This window comes from Chinchilla lanigera, unplaced genomic scaffold (genome assembly GCF_000276665.1).
Source record: "Chinchilla lanigera isolate Chin_1 unplaced genomic scaffold, ChiLan1.0 scaffold00001, whole genome shotgun sequence".
NCBI lineage: Eukaryota > Metazoa > Chordata > Mammalia > Rodentia > Chinchillidae > Chinchilla > Chinchilla lanigera.
This window is the reverse complement of record NW_004955402.1, coordinates 11894599-11909295: the sequence shown is the minus strand read 5'-3', so window position 1 is coordinate 11909295 and position 14697 is coordinate 11894599. Positions and strand designations below refer to the sequence as shown.

The 14697-nt window shown below is 39.0% G+C and overlaps 1 protein-coding gene across 1 annotated transcript in view; it reads right to left on the bottom strand.

Annotated features, from left to right (window-relative positions):
- The window catches only part of LOC102020180 (laminin subunit alpha-3-like), a gene marked incomplete in the record, with an annotated part of 70265 nt that overhangs the window by 2499 nt on the left and 53069 nt on the right, over positions 1 to 14697 (bottom strand). Inside the window, 3 exon segments of the mRNA XM_013505348.1 lie at positions 8106 to 8224; positions 9076 to 9191; positions 14131 to 14222. Coding sequence (XP_013360802.1) covers positions 8106 to 8224; positions 9076 to 9191; positions 14131 to 14222 — 327 coding nt within the window.

Sequence of the window (14697 nt, the reverse complement as noted above, 5' to 3'; positions counted from 1 at the left end):
CAGCAGCTGGCTCTCTGGCCCAGCTCCCGTCCACCATGTAAAGACACAGTGTTCCTCTCTTCCAGAGGATGTAACTCTGAGGTCCATCTTGCAAGCAGAGAGCAGCCCTCACCAGACAACTGAACCTGCCAGGACCTGACCTTGGACTTCTCAGCCTCAATAATAGTGGAGATAAAGGTCTGTTCTGTATGAATGTTCCAGTCTCAGGTGTTCTGTTATGGCTGCACAAGTAGACTAGGACACGATTTGAAAGTCTGCAGGGTCAGCCTTTCTATGAGGTTCCCACTTCATGTCCCCAATCCTGAGCCAATGGCAGGTAATTTATCATTTTCTCTTTTTAAGTATTGCACAGAACTCACTCTAGGATATGTGTCTATCAACAAATCCAAACTTGATCTAAAACATTGCTTCATAACTCACCAAGCCACTGGCGCTGAAGCACCCCCTCCTCTCCCTTCCCAGTCCAGAGTCCCATGACCCACGTCCTCTGAATATGACATAGGATAAGGTTTTCCCCCAAATGAAGAACCAACTACTCCAAATTATTAAGATAGTGCCCATCCTTCCCTTCCATTACAAATGCCATTTCTTCATAAGTGAAATTTTGACATAAAAATGAATTTGTTTCAAGACTATTATGTTCTATTGGACTATTTATCCCTACATAAAGTTTATACTCAATTGAGATCCATAATAGGCTTGAAATCTCAGAAGACCATTTGCTCTGTAATTGTTTCCCTTTACTAAATTACCTAGTCTTACACATTCACTTATCAATAAGAACTTCAGAATCAGTCTGTTGCCACATTCATAAAAGTGCTGTTGGAATTCTGATCGTGATTGGCCTGAATTTATAGATCGTTTTCACAGAAATGATGTACGCATAGTATTAAGCCTGGAAACACTGCCTCTCTACGTGTAAGCTTTCATTCATGAATTTCAATAAAGTTTTATAGGTTTGGCCACAAATTCCCAAATCAATTCTTCTGTTGCCTCTTGGAGCACTTCTAAATCATTCCAAGATTCACAACTGTGCGTTCCTTCATGTACGTGTTTTTGCATTCTATCTTCCCGGAATTCCTTGAAATTCCTAGTTTATTGACAACACTTTCTTTCCTCATTTTCACATAATTGTGGATTCTAGAAGGAGGGAATATTGTGCTTTTAAAATATCTTTTCTGTCAAGTTGTAGGACTTGCTGCAGGGGAGAGTCTTGTCATATGTGCTTCATCTGCTTCTGGATCCCATCTCTCAGTTTACAAAGTGTATGTACATGACAGAGAAAAACAATTTGGAAATAGTTAGATACAAACAACTAAGGAGCCAGTTTAAGACTTAGATTGAGACTCATGTTTTTATGGAAGAGAATAAACTTTGTGTTAGTTGATGGAGATGAAATATCCTCATGCATTATCTCAACCATTACAGATAATCTTCAGTCTTAAAAAGTATATTGATGTTCACCAAAGGGAAAGAAATCAAGAATCACTGAAAATTTGTGCTGTTGGCCTTTTTTCATTGCTGTTTTCCATCAACATTTCACAGTGGTACTTTACCTCATGAGCTTAATTTGTATCATGATTCTGGAATAGATGGCCATGTTCATGTTTGTGCAGGAAAGATGGCCACAGTTGTGTTCATCACCTGATGCAATTTACAAACAAAAACAAAATTTTGCCAAATGTTTTTGTTTGCCAACCAAATTGTTCACAAACAAAAGCATTTGGGAACCAAAGTACCACTGTATTTTTTTTTTTTGAATTTCCAATTTTACAAGTCAATACTTACATACCACCCTCACAGAGTTTACCATTAAAGTTTTATTTTATTATTTAATAGATAATAATATCTATCCATTCCTCTACCCATCTACTACCTCAGCTTATTTTCTATGCATTTCAGAATGAGTTAGAGAAAAGATTCACTTTCTCCTAAGTACTTCAACATGGAGTTCAATAATTTAATTAACTCGAGTTCAATATGTGTTCACAGCTTTTGTTCTTTGGATGTAAATACAATAAGCACAGAGCTCTGAATTTTACACTGACCAAGTTAAGACAAATGCATACAAAGGTGAGACAAGGCAAGTCCTTAGGTAGGTAAAGAGTAATACCATCACCCAAGAAACTTCACCTAAGAAACATCCCCATGTCCCTTCCCTGTGAACCCTATCACCAGCTCCGCAGAGTCAACCACAGTTCTTTTTTTTTTCCACTACTGATTAGTTCTGTGTTTCAGAATTTCATTTAAATGGATCTCACAGAATACATGCTTTGTTGTTGTTGTTTGTAAGTTGTCTTTCACTGCACAAAATGCTTTTAAGATTCTTAGATGTTGTTGTGTACATCAGCAGTTTGGTCCTCTCTAGTGCTCCTTTGCTTTCTATTGCATGAATACACCCGAATTTATTTCTGCATTCTACTACTGTTGAGCACGGAGGCTATTTCCAGTTTTGGACTATTTGCACAAGCATAGGAGTATTGCTATTATTATTATTACTAGTAAGTACCTAGGAGTAAATTTGTCATGGGATACGTGTATGTTTAGTATTATAACAAAATCCTGTCCCCAAGGGGATGTACCATTTTTTATTCACACTTATCATCTATGATAGGCATGGCTACTCTACACTCTCATCAAAAATTTGGTGCAATTAGCCTTTTTTTATTTGCCTGTGACCATTACCGAGCCTCTTTTATTGAAGACAATCGTGTTTAAAAAGAATCTCTTTTTAGGAAAGTTGAACTCAGATACCAAGTTTGCTAAAAACTTTTTAGAAGTCAAATAGAAAGAGATAAATCTAGAAAAAATAATCCATTTATATTTTTAAAATATAATTAAGTTTATTGGTACATTTTAGATATACATAATGATCATATTTTGATTTCTCTATTTTTTCCAACTCTCCCCCTTGCAACCCATCTCCTCTGTTAAAAATCTTTACTTCCATTTTATCCTGTTTTAATCTTTTTTTCTCTTTTCCCTTCCTTCCTTTACCCCTTTTCCCACTCTAGCTCTTCTCTCCTTTTGAACAATTTCTTCCCATTTCATGATATCTATTTTACATTTTGGTCCTTATTTACTCTTTCAGTTTCTCACACCGGGGAGAAAATGTAATGTTTACATTACATTTCGTTACTACATGCAAGAGTTATGCAAATGTGAGTCACACATTCACTGGAAGAAAGACAGCCTCTTTAATATAAATGGTGCTGGAAAAACTGGCTTTCCACATGCCAAAGACTACAACTAGACCCATGTCTATCACCATGCACTAAACTAAAATCAAAATTGATCAAAGACCTAAATATTAAAACAGAAACAGTAAATCTGCTGGAACAGAGAACAGGCAGAACTCTTTTTTTTATGACTTTGCTTTTATTTGCATAACTCTTACATGTAGTAACAAAATGTACACCAAAACATAAAACTATATTCTGTGTTGTACAGTACAGTCAGCAAAAATTAGAGTACTATATAAACAAGAGTACTGTACAGAAAAAAGACACTGATGCTCTATAAGCAAGATGTACAGAAGTGTATAAAAAAAAAATTCAAGCTAACATTTTAGTCACGAATCCTTCAAAGTCCCACCAGTGTTATCATCACAATTATAATCAGAACATGTAAATGGCCCAGGTAAGGGAGATGATGAAGTAGAAATGGAAGAATTAGTAGTAGGGGTCCTGGGTATAGCTTTTAAGAAGAATTGCACTGGGCATGGTGGTGCAGGCCTGTGACCAAAGAACTCAGGAGGTTGAGGCAGGAGGATCACTACAAATTTGAGGCCAACCTGGGCTACATAGTGAGTTCAAGGCCAGCCTGAACTATACAGCAAAACCCTGTCTCAAGTAACCAAAAGAAGAAGAATTCCATTATTGTGGTCTGTTTTGTCATTTCCTTTTTTGCTTTAGAAGTTTCATGACAGCATCATAAAAGTTCATTCATTTGCCGTTCCACTTTTGTGAAACATTCATCTGGATCCACAGCCTCTAGCTGTAACATAGTTGTATTCACTTTTGAGAACACACCCGCTAACCCCTTTTTAGTGGACTTCTTTGGTACTTCTTCAATTCCTCCTCTTCTTCCTCCCCCTCTTCTAAGTGCTGCTGTGCTTCCAACTCTCTGAAGTCTTCCATACTTAGTGCTCCCTGCACATATTCCACTGATTCTTAAATATCTCGCACTTTAACCTCCAAATTAAGCATGTTAGCAAGCTCCACGATTGTTTAATCTATGACATTGCCATGTTCACCTTTGTCAAATGCTTTAAATTATGCACAAAATGTTTTGGGCATTTTTTCCATATCCCTCACATACAGTGTCCTGTCAATCCTTCCCAGGATGATTCAATGTTCTTAATGCAATCTAAAATGGTGTGATTTCCAAAATCCCTAAGGGTGACCTCATTGTTTTCTGTAGCTGCTACAGCTTTGCAAAAAGTTGTGCACAAACAGTATGCTTTGAAGGTGGCTACAGTCCCCTCAGCCATGGGCTTTAAGATAGCAGCTGTGTTTCTAGGCAGATACACTATCTTTATATCTGGGTGCACTACCATCATCAAAATGCTGGGAGGGGCCTGCAGCATTATCAAGCAGGAGGATGATTTAAAGGGAACGCCATTTTCCAGAAAGTAAAACTTCACTGAACATAGAGAGCAACTGATGAACCAGTCTTCAGATATGGCCAGCATCACCCCTACTTTGTTAGTTGCTTGGTAATGAGGACAGCATGTGCTACCTAACCTGCTTCAGTGCACATGAGTTTGCAGTGACAGGCGAGGAAAAGCTTCAACTGGAACCCAGTAACATTTCCTCCCAGAAACATGTTCTGCCCTTGAGCCTGAGCATGGTTTTAGCTTGTCTATGTAGGACCTTTCAGGCATTTTCTTTCAAAAGGTCTAGTTTCATCCACTTTAAAGATTTGCTCCGGACAGTAGCTGCCTTTCTTTATGATTTTATCAAATTAGTCCAGAAAGTTCTCTGCTGCTTCTACATCTGCACTTCCCACCTCACCACTAACACCCAATTATGCAGGCTAAATCTCCGACAAAATTGCTGAAACCATCCAGGACTCGCTGCAAAAGTTTCCAACAATTTTTTGCTTTCACGTGGCTCCAAAGCTTAGAGATACTGAGTGCCTTGGTTTGAATTCCTGAAAAACTCATTGGAATTTTTTTGTGAATCTGTTCATCAAACCACATCACCAATAATTTTTCCATGTCATAACTGATGCCTTTCTGCTGTCTAGTTATATGGTTTTAAAACCTGTTGATGTTTTCACTGCCTGGTTCATTCTGTCTTTATCCTCCAGGATTGTTGAAATGGTTGAATGCATCAAATTCAAGTACTGTGCTATTGCTTTTAAATTTTTCACCAGCTCCATAGTTGATTATGATCTTCGTTTTCCTGCTTTTGTTTCTTGCTTTCTCCTAGTGAATGCACACTTTTCCATTTTGATGACATCTCGTACACTTTCTTTCCAGAAGGTTACCAGAGAGAAACATCACCCCATGATGTGTTATAAAGGTACTTCTCTCCTGGATCAAAGCCTTTAAGGTCCCTCAGTAACTCCTGGCAGTGTCAAGTCCAGTATTCATAAGAACACTTTTCATCCTTTTCCGCACATTTCTGATGTTGTCAAGATTTTCCACAAGAATTTGAGACACTTTTGAAATTTTCTGCTGGGCGTTCGCAGCGCCACCGCGTCCTCTGCTCTGCGTGGCCGGACCCCAGCCTCACACCCTGTGCCCCATCCCTGTCCCTCCTCCCGCGTGGCTGAAAGGGAAGATGGCGCTCAGCTCTAGGAAGACCCCTTGAAGACATATGTGTAGGTAATGATTTCATGAACAAAACCCCGATCACACAGGAAATAACACAAAGAATCAATAACTGGGATCTCATCCTATTGAAAAGCTTTTGCACAGCAAAAGAAGTCACCAACAGAATGAAAAGACAACCTACAGAGTGGGGGAAATATTTCACTAGCTATCCTTCAGACAAAGGATTTCTACCTAGAATATACAAAGAACTGAAAAAAACATTTAGCCTTTTTAAATAATTGCCATCCTGGTGACTCCATGGTACTATGCCATTTTGATTTGCATTTCTCTGATGAGTAAGGATATTAAGCATTTCTTAATGGCCATTTACATAGCTAAAGTGTGAAGTGGCTGTTTAAATCTTTTGGATTAAAAAAAAGATTTTTAACTCTAGGGAATTCTTTTTGTTTTTATAACTGAGATGTGAGACTTCTCTATATATCTTGGATGCAATCATTTGTCAGATTATGTTTTTTGAGTATCTTCTCCCTGTCTGCAGCTTGCCTATTCATTTTCTTAATATTGTTTTTCAGGAGTAGGCCTTTTTAATTTTGATGAAGTTTAATTGTGCATTTCCTACGGTTACTGCTGTACACAACCTAAGAAAACTTTCTCATTCTCTGAATCAAAGGGATATTTTTCTGCATTTTTCTCCAAAGCTTTACAGTTTTACTTTTATTTGTGATCCATGATTTATACAAATTTAATTTTTAAGACTTTGAATAAGTATGAAAGTTTATCCTTTTTCACATAAAATCCATTTTTTCCAGCAACGTTTGTTGAAAGAACTTTCCCTCATTGGGCTGTTTTTTGTTTTTTATTTTTTTTATCAAAAATCAAGTATCCACAGAAGTGTGGGTCTATCCTCTGCCAATTTTCTGTTACTTTATGTCAATATCTCATTGTCTTGATTACTACAGCCTTATAGTTAGTCTTAAAGTAAAATAACATAAATTTTGAAGCTTTTTATTTTATTTAAATCTATTTTAACAGATAAAGAAAAACATAAAAGTTACATATATCTAGGGAGTACCATGTGACATTTCCATACATATACACATTTCATGTGATTATATCAGGGTAAACATAATCTCTCTGAACATGGATCATTTCTTTATGATGGTGATAAATCCCCCAGATCATTTTGTATATTGTAGGCAATTTACATATGCACATACACTTAGGAATCTGATTGTCAATTCCTACCCAGAAACCTACATTAAATCTTTGGGTCAATTTGAGGAGAATTGACATCATAACATTATTGAGCTTTCAAGCCATAAACATCATTATCCATTATCTTTTCCCTCCCATTTATGTAGATCTTTCTAAATTTGTCTCAGTAATAATTTATAACTTTAGTACTCTATAGAGGTCTTGTATGCCTTTGCTGTGTTTATTCCTAAGTATGTTATACACTTTTGAATTGAATTTTTAGTTCATTTTCCTATTGTTTCCTGCTGCAAGTATATAAAACTACAGTTCATTTTTATATATTATCCTTGTATCTTGCAATCTTCCTAAATTCACTTATTAATTCTAGGCATCATTTTCTTTGTGCCTTAGGATTTTCTACATAAATAATCATGTCTACTGAAAATAGAGTCAATTTTATTTCTTCTTTCCTTTTACTTCTTTTTCATGCTTGTCACAATAGTTTAAAACTCTAAATTGCTGTTTAACAAGTGGTAAAGAGTAAATATCCTGGTCTTATTCCCATTATTGAGAACAAAGGAGTTTAATATGTTACTATTAATGTGATGCTAGCTGTTGGATTTCAATTACTGTCCTTTATCAGACTGCAAGAGTTCACTTCTACTTTGCTAGCTGTCCTAGAAGAGGTGAATAATGATTGCTTCGTACCTGGTATCTGTGGCAGACGTCATTAACCAATCATGAGGCATTTCCTCAATGTGTCTAGACTCAGAATCTGCTTGAAAGCAGGATTTAAGGTCAATACTGAAGTTGATACCTATTTGCCCCTCCTACCTTGGAGTTTTTCCACCACAAGTGGGGTAGTAGCCAGGAACTCTCTTGATTTAGGCAAAGATTGACATTGAACACATACTCAAAGGTGTTGAGATAAACATACCTCAGTCCACTTTCCTTATCATCCCTAAATTACATCTAGCTAATAAAGCTTTTTGTGGCCACATGTGAAGAAATGGTCTCAGAAAAGATTTTTATTTGCATCTGTATTCTCTTGACATCCCTTTGAGAGCATGGCTTACAGAATGCTCATGCCCTGTCGTGACACATTCACTTTGATTTCACTGTGTCTCACCTGGCAATTGATGCAGACCCCTCCACCTGCACGGATACCTTGGATATTCAAGCTTTTTTGCTGGTGTTCAACATCTGGATCATAGTAACAGTCTGTGGCATGGCCATGGCAATTGCAGGCTGAAAAAAAGCATACTAGATCAGTATTCCATCATCACTGTGAGACACACAGTAAACTTCCAGATGGTATTACTGCTCATTGAGCTATAGTGAAGTTCTTTCTGGAATATCAGGGCTTCTCTTAGAGAAGTAGTTTAGGAGCTTTTACACAAAGACTGGTATATAACATTATATAATGTATAGTTCCTTCCATTAGATAGGAAATGAAAATGGTTCCCTTCTTTTGAAAAGATATGCACTTATAACAAATTAAGATACACCAAAATGCCAATTAGACTTCATACACAGAGATGATTACTATTACTGATGTTACTCTACTAACAATAACTGAGCTCTTTATATACTGTGAAAGGTGTTTTACACATATTATCACACTCACTCTGCTCAATAACTCTCTACAGTGAGTGACATTGTTCCCAGATAGAAAAACTGAGGCTCAAAGTGGTCACTCTTATTTACTAGATAGTGGTCCTGAAAAATAAGAGCAGAGATGCTGCAATCTTATTTCAGTGTATTGTTATACCTACTATAACTTCTTTTATTTCAGGATATTGTTATAACTATTTTATTATGTGTGCTTGTTGTCTTTTACTGTGTCTAGTGTATAAATCCAACTTTATCCGAGGTATGCATATATACTGAAAACATGGCATATACAAGGTTCAGTAGTTTGCTTGGTTCTGGGGGACCTTGGAACTTACCCCAAGGATAAGGAGGACTCCTGCACAACACCTGACCTGAGTCCTAAAGCTGGCATGCTCCAGCCTCCTCACAGGCTTGGGCATCACTCTCAGGTGTACAGGGGAGAAGCCAGAGCCAGGGCCTCACCCCCGCCCCCACCCAGCACCCACCTTCATACTCATTGTCTTGCTTGGACGTGGCCGGCTGCCAGCGCTTCTGATTAAACCCCGCACAGCAGGTGTTGCATGTCTGCCCACAGGTGTTGTGCTGGCATTCACACTGGAGCCTGGGTGTGTGGGCAAAGCATAGCGCAGTTATTAAAAAGTTTTGGTTAGGATCACTTGTTCCTGTGTGCCAAAGTGACATGTGATACAGTCAAAGGATCCTCCTTGCAACAATTGTGGAATAATTACAACAACAAAGCATGTCGCGTATATCATTTCAAGCCCCCCACATCCCGCTTCTTATCTCCCTTTCATCAATGTGAAACTCAAATGCAGAGGTAGTGAAACACTTGCAAAAAGCCAAGCAGGACCAACAGAGAGCCAGCTTTCATGCCTAAGTTTGACTCTGCAGCCCCCGCTCTTTCTTCTCTTCCACGTTATGTTACAATAGATGAGGCAACGAGCAAGCACTGGCTCTAAGGTTCCTGGGGTGTGTTCAGTCTCACATCTTTCCCGGTATCTGGAGTAGTCCTGAGCAAAGGTCTGCTCACGTTTCCTACTCTCAGCCTATGGTTATGCGCAGAGATTTACTGGTCAAGTGACAGCTACCAGAAAGATCTGAGAGTTCTCTGCTCCGTCAGGGGCCAAAGGCTGAGATCACTTGGCAAGGCAGAGGTGTAAAGATCTGAACATCTCACACTTGTCTTAAAATTTTTCCACGTTAAAATGAGATGGCTGTAGCTTTGGTACTGGGTCAGAACACCAAGCTTTGAGTTTTCCATTCGTCCATGCTGGCAACAGGATTCCAGGCAGTTGTCTGAGAAGTGCCTGGCAGGGCCTGTGAGATTCCCTCAGCTCTCCTTCAAGGAAAGCGGGAATGGCACACATTCAGTCACACTCCTAAGAGCAGGTGTCATCTCACTCCCTGCTCAACTGTCTCTTGAAGGACATGGACGTAATTTAGCGGGCAGCATATAGCAGCGGGAGCCCAAATGACCTCTGTCAGAGAGGCATTCAGCCATTGCCAACAAAACACTTGGCATATGAGGGCTGAGGGAATATTTAGGGAACACTGCTTAAAGAACATATAGTCCATGTATCCTTAGAAGGAAACTAAAAAAAAAATCTTTTTTTTTTGTACCGGGAGTTGAACTCGGGACCTTGCGCTTGCCAGGCAGGTGCCTGTACCACTGAGCTATATCCCTCACCCTGGAAAACTAAAATTGAACACAGTATCAGAAAAGAGAAGAAAAGAGTAGAGTAACTGTCTGAGTCATGTTGTCATTCTCAAGTCATTGCTCTCAGTCCAGGGTTCAGGTTATTTAGAAAATTTGTCCTTGTGTCTGCTATAACAATGTTATGAAACATGTCGTTTGGTACAGAATCTTTTCCAATAACGCTGTCTCTGCCAACCCCCAGGGAAAATTCATATCTAGCTCCAGTGTCTACAGTCTGTTTCTCACAAGCAGGTGATTAGTTTTTAGATTCTAATCACAGTGAAATGTGAAACCAAGTGAAGCGTACATCAAAACTACATTGAGATTGCATCTTACCCAAGTCCCAATGACTATCAGCAAGAATCCAAAACACAGTAAGTGCTGGTGAAGATGGAGGGCTAAAGGAACCTTTCTACACTGCTGGCAGGAAGGTAAATTATTATAGCCACCGGGGAAATCAGTACGGAGGTTCCTCCAGAAACAAACACTACAGCTAGCACTGGACTCAGCTGTACCACTCCTTGGTATGTACCTGAAGCAACTAAAGTCAGCATTCTCCAGGGACACTCGCATACCCATGTTTACTGTGGCACAATCATGACAGCCAAGATATGGAACCAGTCTAGATAGCAATCAATAGATGAATGGATAAAGAAGCGGTTGTAGATATACACAGTGGGATATTATGCAGCGAAAAGAAACAATGAGATTCCATCATTTGAAGAAAATAGATGGGTCTGGAGACCATCAGGTTGGGCAAATAAGTCAGAGTGGAAAAATATTATTGCATGTTCTCCCTAATTTGTGGAATCTTAAAAAGGTAACAAGAAAGCAGAAGTGGGATTATTATTAGACAAGAGGAAAGAAATAAGAGGGAGGAGAGGGAATGAAAGGGAGAATGGATATGAGCAAAATATATTATACATGTTGAGTTCCCCCAAAATGTCAGACCAACAGGAAGAGGGAGGATGAGGGAGGAGATGAGGGGAGCTGAAAATTATCAATCTCTGTTACGTGCATGTACAATCTGTCAAAATGAAATCCATTAATCTGAGCAATATAAAAATGAGTGAGAGAAAATAAAATAAATATGAAACCAAGTAGATTTCCCTTTTTTAGTTGGCAGCCAGGGAGCTCAGAATTGAATGTGTGATCCATCTATCCATGCGTCAAGGTCCATATGGTACACATGCTTGGTCTTGTGCCTGCTTAGCAACTAACTTCATGATTATCCAGCCTTAGCTCCCTCCACTAAGTCACTGAATCCCGTTAAATATGCTGTAAGATTTTTTTGTTGCTCTTGGGTGTAGATTTCATCATATTCAAGGTCAGTCTGTAGAGCTGGAAAAAACAGTAGACAAGGGAGGACAAAGTAGTGGTGCTGGAGCAGGCTAGCAATCTGAGTTCCCATCAAGGCACAGGGAGAAGGACTCTCTGCTCACATGGACCAGGAGACATTAACCACCCAGGACAAAAGTTGTCAAGGTCTGCCGGGGTTAACAGGGTTTGACAGCCCTTCTAAAGAGGAAGCTGAGTCCCTGTCTAATGGCTTCCCTTCTTGCTCCACATGGAACCATTTTGTTTCTCGTCTTTCTCCAAATCAGGACTTCCTGATTTAGTATCCTAGAGCTCCACCTTCCAGGAAGGTCCCTTGTGAAGACAGAGCAGTCATGAACCAGCAAGCCCTTGCTAATTACATGTCGGTCACTGGATGGACAAGCACCCTCGGAGATGCCTCCTGGTCTCCAGGGAGGGATGGCAACATTTGTGACTGTCGCTGATTAGAGACAAGAACTCTACAAGGCACACCACACAAATTGGTAGTGACAACTCTGCCTGAACACAAAGTTGGCCAAAAGATGTATAAACCTGAGTCTGGCTGAGAGTAACATACATCTCTGGTAAATACCTCTTATGGGGAAGTCTAGACTCTAAGTAAAACTTTGAGAGGGAATTATTACTATATTTAGCATCCAGTAACTTCCACCCTAACAAGTATCCATCTAGGTTAGTAACACAAATGTGCACAACTGCTGCCCACATGACATTTGAGATCCATGCATCTTACTGTTTGCAAAGTAGCTAAAAATCAAAAAAGGGCGATGTTCATGTTCCCAGAAGCATTCGTCATAATAGCTAAAAGATGGAAGTAACCCAGGTGCCCAACTATGGATGGATGAGGACACAAAATGTGACAGATAATGAAATATTACTGAGCCTTAAAAGGGAAGAACATTGCTCAACTTGGATGAACCTTGAAGACAGTATGCTAAGTGAGCTAAGCCAGCTACCAAAAGACAAATACTGTAAATTCCCACTTTGTTGATTTCTCTCACACCATCACATTAACACCAACACCAAAGAGGCACAGTGCTGGCCACAGCCTGGCAGGTACAGGTCAATGGTTGTTTAACCAGGATGGACTCACACTTTTGCAAGATGAAAAGACTTCTGGAGTTCACTTTCACAACACTTATAAATGTACTCAGTACTACTTACCAGTGGTTGAAATGGAAAATTAGGTAATATGTATTTTACTACAACTAAAAAATATATTTTAAAAGGATTTGAAAATCCTTAAGCCTCTCATCCCATTAAATCAGGGATGATAAATAAATTTTATTTATCTTGCTAAATTTAATCAGCTATTAACAGCTTCTCTGGCAACACAGGTAAGTCACAAAAGCAGGCTTAAATTCTGTTGTTTGCATCTAGAACCAGCTCTTTTCATGAGGGTCCATAGTGGAAAGAAATGGCGACCTTCATCTTAAACCAGTTGGATAGAATAAGCTGACTGGTGAGTATCATCCACCTACACTGTCAAATCAGAGGTGAAGTGGCATAGGAAGTGCAGAAAGAGAAAAGAAATGCCATAAAAATGACAAAAGAGCTCAGCCTGGCCTGCCCAGAAGCCTCCTTCTAGGGAAATCCAATCATTATCAGACTTCTGGGAGCAGTGGGTGTGGTTCGTGTTTTTAAGATATCTGAATAACTTCTTTAAGGGAAGACAACAATATGCAATGTATCAACTACTGTAACTGACTAAGCTGTTTTGAAACTCGGTTTCATTGTTTATCTTTTTTCTCTTTAAAAAATATTCAAAATTCATGACTGCTCTAGATTTACTCTGGGTATCACCTCTTATTATGTACTTTTCATATGGGTACTTTTAGTACCTGAAAAAGCATCTAAAATAAACAGATTTACTTCCCTTCGTAATTCTTTAAATCACTGAAGTATAATTTGAACTGGAGAAAAACAGTATTTAAACACTTGCCAGCACCATGCTTCCATACGTGATTTAGAAACAGATTTTCATTGTTGATTCCTTTGTGTAGGCCGAATTTAACCAGGGCTGAAACTCTTTTAATAGCTCATCATATTTTAAATGGCAGTCACACAAGGTTTTTTTGTTTGCATGAGAATATGTTCACAGTGGGTCAGACCCAGGGTGGGCTCTTACCTTCTGGGCCTATTCCACCTTCAGGTAGAAAACATCAAACATGGCAGAAGCCCACAATCAAGTAAATGCAAAATCAAACTGACTGGGAAAAAATGATTAGTGGCTGCCTAGGGCATCGGCTTTGGTTAGGGGTAGTGGCTGTATCCCATATCATCCATGGAGTGCTGTGATTGACTAGTCATGTCTTCCATGGGTCCACTGCAGATCTATGGAAAGAAGTGGAAGGCTACAGAAGGAGAGGTGTGCACACATCATTTTTGTTGACCCTGAAACATTCCTACTGAAGACAGGAGACTAGGAATATCTAATGGGACACAAACATTCACTGAAATAATTGTATTTATTCCTAGCAAGAGTGGAAAACTTGCACAGTGTACGTACCGTTTTTGGGGATTGTTTGTGCTGCACATTTCAGCGTGGCCGTTGCAGAAACACCACCCACCAATGTTGATATTCTTGACACTGTAGTAATACTACACAACAGAAAACAGAACAGGCCAATTTTACCAAACTGCAACACAATCATCTCTCACTCATCTTTAAGCCACATTAGCATTGACTTGGCTTCCCTTCTCATCCTGTGTTCTTGGACCAATTCTCCAGCTGAATCCAACACAAAAAGAAGCCTTAGGTAACACTTGTCTTACAAAATAAACGCACTCTTCAGTTGAATTTAATTTTAAAGAACTTCTGAATTTGTCCACTTTTAAAAAGCCAGTTGCTTTAAATGCATGGAGAAAAATTGCCTTCAAAAAGAAGAGTCAGACCCATAGTTTACTGGAAATAGATTAAGTGCTCCCAAAGTTGTTGATCTGTTTGTAAACCTGGATTTGAGAAGGTGATAATATTTATTTTTAAAAAATAAATTCTGTACCAAAAATTCTGTCCCTACTCTATGCAACCTACCATCCTAGGCTGCAGGAAGGGAAAGAACATTTATAAAGATGG